Raw genomic sequence first — 9,061 nt, forward strand, 5'->3', positions numbered from 1 at the left:
TTATAGCTTCTGAAGTATATAGCACGCTGACTATAGCAAACTAATAATAGATAATTTCTTTTGACGCGTCGCGTTGGTTATATTTATAGGTGTGTGGAAACTTTACATAACAATATAAAGCTACATTAAGCATTTACGTACACACATATATTGTTGATTCTTACTCTCGAGAATCTTCTACTACTTTGGAGAATAGGCAGAAATTTCGCAATACATATTTAACGCTATAAGCGATGCATGTTTCTAAATATAAACTTAATCTAAACAAACGTTGATATTAAAATAAATACATAATAACAAATTCGTTACAGTGTGTATACAGGATACTAAATTTGGTCAATCCTCTTTTGTTCAAGGAACATGTTGACTAGTTTAACATGGTAAGGATGGGCAGTATTGTCCACTAGACTTAACTTAGGGTTAATTACATCAGGATAAGGTAATGCAAAAGGTCGTATAATACAATTTGAATATGTACCATTAATGTTACCATTTTCCTTGATGTAGAAGTTACGACGTCCATGTCATACTTCCTCCAATCTACAGGGGTCATGTTTCTTTGAGAAAATGGAGTTTGGTGTGGTTATAAAGTTCTCCCATGATTTTAGGCTTTCTATTTAGTTCAGGATGAACCCCAATTCATCATTGGTCCATTGGATATGAGTCCCCCCCCCCGTTGGCTCAGTGGAAGGACACAGGACTTACAACGCTAAAAATCTGGTTTCGATATGCGTAGTGGGCAAAGTGTAGGTTTGTGTTTTACAGTAAACAAACCATTGAATGTGTTTTTTATACTTTTGCAAGCGAAGTGTTTTGTTCCTTGTTGCGAGAGTAATGCATGAAGATCTAACGACGCTTTCAAAACCTGAGTATCTAGGACATGTATTAAAGCCCAGCAGGGTAACTCAACACATAAAAACTTTTATTTGAAATTGGGCTCTGAAGGATGATAAATTCATTTTCAATATACCTTCCCTTTACAACTGTTGTCTGAGATGGGGTTCTGAGGGATGACAGATCCATTCCTCAAATACCTTTTATTTTAAAAATGTCTGAGGTGGGGTTCTGAAGAATGACAGATCCATTCCTCAAGTACCTTTCTCTCTCTTTGCAATGCATCCACCACTCAGTTTTCACTTGGTAGAGTGCCAATCATTCAATGAAATATTTAATTTCAGTAAGGTATTTAGATCAGTATTAGTTTTCGAGGAAATACTCAGTTGTTCGATCAATTATCCATTAAATTCTACAAGTAAGTATATTTTTACGATAGTCTTATAATCAGTAACTAGGTATTTCCGTTTGAACATCATTTGTAATCTTGGAACAGTGTGCAAGTGAAAGCAACTTGTAAAAATCTTAAAAAAGAAACAAACTAATATGTTACTGTTATGTGAACTGGACCTAATAAATTAAAATACCCCCCTCCCTTCAACAAAAGAACTGCGTTACTATACTGTAGAAAAAAATAACATTTGAAAAACTTTATTTTACTTACTTTAACGTTCCATAAACATATTGGTATTTAGTTAACCTAACCAGGATATCCTGCCTTGAGTCTTGGCATTTACCAAGATATGAAATACCTTAATTAAGACGTCTTTTAAAAAATGAATAATATAACATTCTGAATTAAGGTCTCCGAAGCTATGGTTTGAGCACCAGTTTCCTGTAACTTCTAATTAGAGTAGGTTTTCATTTTTCATAAAAACCAGGTTACTTATTAAGATATTTTGTTCACTGCTAAAGAACAGACAGAGTAGATAGCATCTTGCGTAGTAACAGAAAATTTTTAACGGGTTAATAGAAGATAAGATTTATACTTTTTCGAAACGAAAAGTGATTTCTTAGAATTATAAAAAAGGGCACGGCATGACCAAGTGGTGAATGGTTGCCCTTGATGCAGATGATAGAAAGTAACGAGATGAAACGTATTACACTTCCATCATTCAGAAGTTATGAAAAAGAAGAGGGCCAACCATGGCCAGGTGGTTAGGGTGCTCGACTCGCAATCTGCGGGTCGTGGGTTTGAATCCCCGTCACACAAAACATTCTCGCCCTTTCAGTTGTGAGGGCGCTATATTGTGACGGTCAATCCCACTATTCGTTGATAAGAGAGTAGCCTAAGAGTTGACGGTGGGTGGTGATGACTAGCTGCCTTCCCTCTAGTCTTTCACTGCTAAATTAGAGACAGCTAGCGCGGATAGCTTTGCGCGAAATTCATAACAAACAAACAAACATACACACAAAAAATGTTTAAGTGAAGCAGAGTGCGGACTGTAGGATTCAGATTTCTTTGTAATTAATGGTGTCCTGTCAGCATGTGTGCAACTGATGTTGCGCTGCCTCAGGAGTTATGCTTGGGCCTTTGCTTTTTCTTAGTTACATTAACGATATTGATAGAAGCATAGTCAATAAATTAATAATTTATGGTGATGCCGACATTAAACTATTGGGTGTTTCTAGCCGTATTGGTGTAAATAGGCATCCATTTATTAGCTTGATTGAAGAAAACTAACTTGGAATGTGGTAGAAAAGTCACATCAAGATAGTGTTCTGTTGCTAGTGGTAAAGCTAATAAAATTTCATAATGTATTTATAAATGCGTTGATTAAAGTCAAAATATATTAATTAATTCTTTATATAAATCATATGTTGGGCCTCACTGGTAGTATTATGTACAGTTTTGGATACTGACTTATTGGAAAAGGTTAAGAGGAGGGCTATTATTATTAGGGACAGGTTAAAATCTCTTGACTCTCTTATCTTGAGAAAACATTTTATTGAAGTTTATAAGACTATCCGTGGGTGGGTAGGTGGAAAGTATAAAGCCCTCTGATGATATTTGATACTATATTTTGAATATAACTGGATGATATGACAAAAGTTTAAGATTTGGAAAAACAGGTTAGAAACCAACTAAGACAGTTTTGTTTTTATGATTAGCTTTTGGAATGAGCTGCCATTGCCAATATGGAAGGCAGCACATTACAAGAGTTTAAGAGGGAAATTGATGAATATCTGAAAATAAAAACGGGTTTAAAGTTATAATGGAATATGCTGAAACTAATGCAATACTTGTGAAGATTAAAATATACAGATGCATGAAGTAAATACAAGTTTTCTAAAAAAATGATGGAATACAAATTCAGACTAGCATATTAATAGAAAGTGTATTTGGAAGAAGGCTGTGAAGTAACAATTTCTGTTCATTTGCCTATGTATTCATGTACAAAAGAAAAGAGAAACATAGGGAGAACAAAAGAAATAACCTATAATTATCATTGATTTGTGACTATTAACTCAGGCCTCCTTCCTTAAACGTATGAAAACAAGCCAGCAACACTGTGAAAGTAAAAATGGACTCATTATTAGTGTTTTATTGGGTTACATAGTTATTACTTGAGCTCTGGTTGACTAATGTCATACAAAGGGAAGTAGGTCGTTAAATGTTGCCAAATGCCGAGCAATTTGCACACCCAGTGCACATGCCAGTACACTGGTTCTTTAAATTAGCTTGTCGCTAGTAACATTATATAATGCTTCCATCTTAGGAGTTTTATACTTTACGTTGTGCTGTCACCATTCACTACTCTAATCTCGTTAGAATAAAATATATATGTGACAATGGAAGGAATGCGATAGTCTTTATTTAATACAATCTATATATATTGTTTATTTTAAACGTGATTTAACTAACACTTTTATTCATGTTGTAGTTCTTTATTTTCTCACACACAACGTTTATTAAATTTTAGTGATTGAAACTAGCCTTGGCATTTCGAAAAACTGAAGTTGAAGAAGTTGTGTTTTAATTCTTCACAAACTAATGCTATTTTTATCACATATTTCTATTCAGAAATACATCACATATCTCCAACTTCCATGAGTTTGCTTTGGTTCTTGCTTCACTTTACAATAAAAGTGACAATTGTCCAGAAAAATTATATTATAACTAAGCAAATAAGTTAAAAATAGACTCACTCAAAAACTTGTGAAGCACGTATATGTTTGGGTGTTTGTTTGTGTATATATTTAACACTAGCATAGCCTGATGATTACAAAAACAAACGTGTCCGAAACATGTAGCAAAATATCTTTGTTTTTGCACTAATAGATAATTGTGGTTTAAATGATGTATTACTTTTGCTAACTAGATATTTGAGTAAACCAATTATTCTTTTCGTGTGTTTCAGACAATAATAATATTTTAAAACACAGTCTCTTATTGTATAATCATCACTGAAATATTTTTCTGTAAACATTAAGATGACACACAACGATTCCTTTTTACAATTGATTTCATTAAAATTTGTACTGACTCACATGTGTGAAAAGACGCATGTTGATCTCTTTCCACTGTATGTTTTAGTTTAAAGTGTGAAATGAGGCATGCCATTCCCTTCGACTGTATGCTACAATCAGGGGTTCGATTCCCCTAGGTGTACACAGCAGATAGCCTGATATGGCTTTACTATAACAAATCACACACACGCACACGTCGTCCCAAAAAGTGTTAGCCTATTCTCGTTTTTTATATGTTATCATGATATAAAAAACTGTTTAGTTTAGATATAATTGATTAATTTATTTTGTGGATGTATATTTTATTATTGTTTAATTTTTGTCATAATGAGAGTTAAAAGCAGACGATTTTAGGAAGTGTGTTTATAATTCATTTATGTTGAGATTTTCGAACAGTAGCAGACGAGAGTAAAGCTGCGGCCAATGAAAAGTTCGGCGTAAAGTTAACTACCGTAGAAGCAATAGGCCTAACAATTAACATAGGCCTAACATATAAAATGTTAGAGTAAGACTAACAGTAGAGAATGAGATAAGAATAATGATTTATTCCGTCAAAGCATGGTTCTGAAGTAATTGAATCAGCCTGAATGCACTTTGACAAAAGAAATAGAGAAGAAAGAAGATCAAACGATTACGGTAATTCGCGCCACAATTATAAGTGAATCACACAAAGAATACTAGTGCGATAGTAACAGAGAAGATAGTTCGGCTTTTAAACTGAAATTCTAAAGCAAATGAATAGGCCTAAGTGGACTTTTGACAAGAAAAAAAGAACTGTATATAAATAGTGTTTATGATATGCCTGTAATCTCTATGGTGTGAAGAATTTGTTGTACATACGTTTAACTTGTTCCGAATATATATATATATATATATATATATTATATTTTGAAAAACAAGTGAAGTACGTGCTGCTCATTTATCGTTGAATTTATCGCCAACAAGTCGCAGACTGTAGAGGAATCCTAAGCCCAACAGCAACACAGTATATATCTATATTATTAAGAAGTATAAGTAAACGCCTTTTATTTTGACAATTGGCCAGAAAAATTATATTATAAATTCTAACACATGTTTTTCTTTGTTTTTTAGTAAAAAACAAAATAAATTAGTTCAAAATTAGTAATATACTATTCAATCTATAAAATACAAATTCATACTTACTTGTATTATGAGTATTAGTGATAGATGAACAAGGAATATTTGCAACTGTTCCACCTGGTGTCGCCTCCCAGCAACCCCAACCATCGAACGTTTGGGGACACATGTTGAAACCTGGAATTTAGAAGAAGACCAAATATTTCTTTTTGTCAGGACTTGGATTTAATATTATTTCAGTTTGATTTACTTCGAAGTTGCTCCAAGATATTTAAACCTTCAAAATATAATTTCGTATTGATAGTGTTCGATCAGCTTAAAAATAACGAATTAATAAAATTTATATAATTAGTGAAAGATTAGTCACTAATATACATGTATGGTAATCCGTGAGCTGTATTTCATAATTATTTGCTCGATATTACACAGTGATAAACAAATGTATTGAGGGTATTGTGATTTCCTTCTTTGATCTTACGTGTTGGTATGGTAGTCGTTGAACCTCTACACATCCAGTAAGCTTTCAGCTGTTTATGAAGAAGTTCCTTGTCTACAGTGTCATCTTGAGATGAAAATACTATGCTCTTTAACATGGAGTTCTTCCTTGAGCGAAATGAAAACGCCTAAAAATTGAGGGAAAAATCATTGTATGATTTAGTAAATATATTTCAATATTAACGATAAGGTCCTGTATTGATATGTAGATAAATATTAGATATTCTACTGTTACCACAAGTTATGTACTCATTTCTACAGTAATTAATATTATTACATGTTCGATTACACACGAAGTGTTAAAGAGTAATATTTGACTCCCTTTTGATTTGTAGTAAGATCTAGAAAATAGAACGATGGAGGCTCTTATGACTTGGAATAGGAAACCTCCAGCAGGATTAATTTCCAAAAATATTAGTTTGACTAATTTTACTGAGAACCCACTACTTTATAAGTACTGAGTAAACATCTGGTTGTTCACTTATCAACAACTACTGCTCAGTTCAATATATATTAATTACCTGAAAATATGAAGCAGCCATCATTACTTATCCTGGTTCAATTTTAACTAGTTTAATATCATAATGTACATTAAGTATCGACAACGTTGGTAGTAAGATGCTTAAAGCTTATCACTGTCATATCTTCTTCAATTAATTAGTGCTCATACAACGATGTTTGACGTAATGGACTGCTTATCAAACAATATCATTGTTACCACGTCATGTACTCTATTCTTAGATTCATTAAATTATCAAACAATGTTATGTTTGAGACATTCTGACATTTTTGTTGAACATATTTATGATAAAGAATTGACGCTTTTATAATTCCTAAAAATATGCAAATAGGAAATTGACATTTACTTACTTCTGGGAACACCGTTGTAAGTAGAAAAATAAGTTTTTTCCAAATCATTATAAGTAGTGAAAAGGTCCTATGTGGTTGTTAAGGAGAAAATATTTTTGTTGAGTTTCCTAAAATCCTGTTTTCCAGAATGTACCTGAAAAATAACAATAATGAAAAACATTACATAGATGTTAGTAACAAAAACCAACTTGAGTTTGTCACTTTGTTAGGTGCTCCTTTAAGAAAGAAAGGCTTGTTGAAAATATAGTTTAAATACACTGATATACAATGGAGCACTTAGACATATAAATAATGGTTAAGTAAATAATATTCACTAAAAGAGTGAGTTCTCTTACTAATCAGGCTATTTCTTTGTGAATCTGAACAATCTTTCTAGAACTAAAATTAAATGAAGTTATTGATTGAAATTCAAATAGTTTCTCTGACTCATAACACTTAATCAAGCACTTTTTTTTAAATAATTACCTCAACGTTTTAGGAAACTAATGACACTTGTAAGTTTTACGCGCATAAGTTTTTATTGAAAGATAATAACCTTTATGAATGGCATAGAAATGGAACATTTCAAGACAGATTTCGAATTCAAGTAGTATCAACGTTACACCATAGCGATGAAAATACATCCACACGCATATAATATCCTTATATTAAAACGGTATGTTTTTTAGTTCTATAAATGTTCTCCTGTGGCTCTAAGTAAGTTTGAGGGCTTATCAACCACGAATTCTGCGTATGATCACCGTTGTGGACACAGCGCAGATAGCCTATTGTACAACTTTGTAAATTTGTTAAACCATTGTAGAATTAGATTATAAAAGAAGACACCTCAATACCTTTTCTTCAGAAATAACATATTTTATTTAACATAAATTTCGAGCCAAAGCATTTTATGACGTTTTTCCCCTGGAACATCAAACCTCTTCATTGTTAACGACACTCTGAAATGCGCAGTAACACATTTGGTCGTTAAGTTATAGTCATTACTAAAAAAAAAAAATATTTACTTAATCACGTTAATAAAGTTAGTGTTTAAAAATTTTAGTTTTAATTCCATGCATGTATTATGAAGAATGTTTTGATGTTATTGTAAAGTCCACAGTAGCTCATCAGTAAGTCTGAAGGTTTATGATGTTGAAAAACTCGTGGTGGGCACAGCACAGATAACTCGTTGTGTAGCTTTGTGCTTAAAAACAAACAAACAAACAAAATTGCACAAACCTGTCGCTTTTCCCAGTGGCTTAGCGGTAAGTCTGAGGACTTATAACGCTAAAAATCGGATTTCAATTATTACCCTCAGTAGAGAATACAGATTGAGTAGCTGTATTCTTAATGAGAAACAAGAAAATGAAAACATATCACGTTATCAGAATTACCGTGTTTATATACAATTCTCAAAGTACACAAAAACCAATTAAATTAAGGTTTATAACTATCCAGTAAAATTTGTTATAAAACAGTTAAATATCCTGAATTTGTTGGTAAATAAAATTAAAAATAATCGTCATAACTTTTACACCTCAGGATATTAAATAACTTTAAAGTAATTTTAACTCTCCCTCCCCAGTGACTCAGCGGTAAGTCTGAAGGCTTATGAGGCTAAAAACCAAGTTTCAATACCCGTGGTGGGTACAACATAGATAGCCCATTGTGTAGCTTTGTGCTTAATAACAACAAACAAACTAAAATTGCTGTTTCAGTACAAACTTTTGATTGTTTGAATATTCCTTTGAACGACAAAATTAAACTTTAAATATATTTGGCTTGTTAATTTCCAAGTATATTGATTGACATTTTCATTATAACACTTTAAAGAAAAATATATAAAATATGTTATTAGTTCTGTAGTTACAATAACTTTATTGCTCTTAAATGGGTGCTAACCATTCTCGTAATATTACTAATTTATATCTATATACCAATGAAAGTTTGTTTATGAGAAACAACCTAAATTCATATTTATTTACTTTGATACAAACACAGTGTAGTCACAAGTAAATAGACACCACCTTTTCAGAAAAAATAAAAATTTTCAGTCATATTCACATGAACTGATATATTCATAATTTAATTAATATCTAGTAGATCTTCCTTTCGCTTCGTGGAGTTCGTTGATCCTTTGGAGCATCGTGAAAATCATCTCGTCAATTTTAGATTGTGGGATTTTCGCCCACTCTTGCTTCAAAACTTGGAGTAGATCGCTCTTCGAAGTTAATTTTTTGGTTGTTTCTTGACTTGCTGTATGGCCCAGAGGTTTTCGATGGGGTTCATGTCAGGAGATTGGCTCAGCCAGGGC

General features: G+C 32.4%; 1 protein-coding gene across 2 annotated transcripts in view; it reads right to left on the minus strand.

Annotated features, from left to right (window-relative positions):
* LOC106465312 (calcitonin gene-related peptide type 1 receptor-like) overlaps positions 1–9,061 on the minus strand; it is a 91,876-nt gene that overhangs the window by 62,301 nt on the left and 20,514 nt on the right. For both annotated transcript variants that reach the window (XM_022393182.1, XM_022393183.1), the window contains 3 exons: positions 6,769–6,901; positions 5,882–6,026; positions 5,470–5,580 (listed from right to left, as the gene is read on the minus strand). In XM_022393182.1, the coding sequence (XP_022248890.1) occupies positions 5,470–5,580; positions 5,882–6,026; positions 6,769–6,816 (304 nt within the window). In that variant the 5' untranslated portion in view covers positions 6,817–6,901. The remainder of the gene's footprint in view (positions 1–5,469; positions 5,581–5,881; positions 6,027–6,768; positions 6,902–9,061) is intronic.

This window comes from Limulus polyphemus, unplaced genomic scaffold (assembly GCF_000517525.1).
Source record: "Limulus polyphemus unplaced genomic scaffold, Limulus_polyphemus-2.1.2 Scaffold1905, whole genome shotgun sequence".
NCBI classification, from domain to species: Eukaryota; Metazoa; Arthropoda; class Merostomata; order Xiphosura; family Limulidae; genus Limulus; species Limulus polyphemus.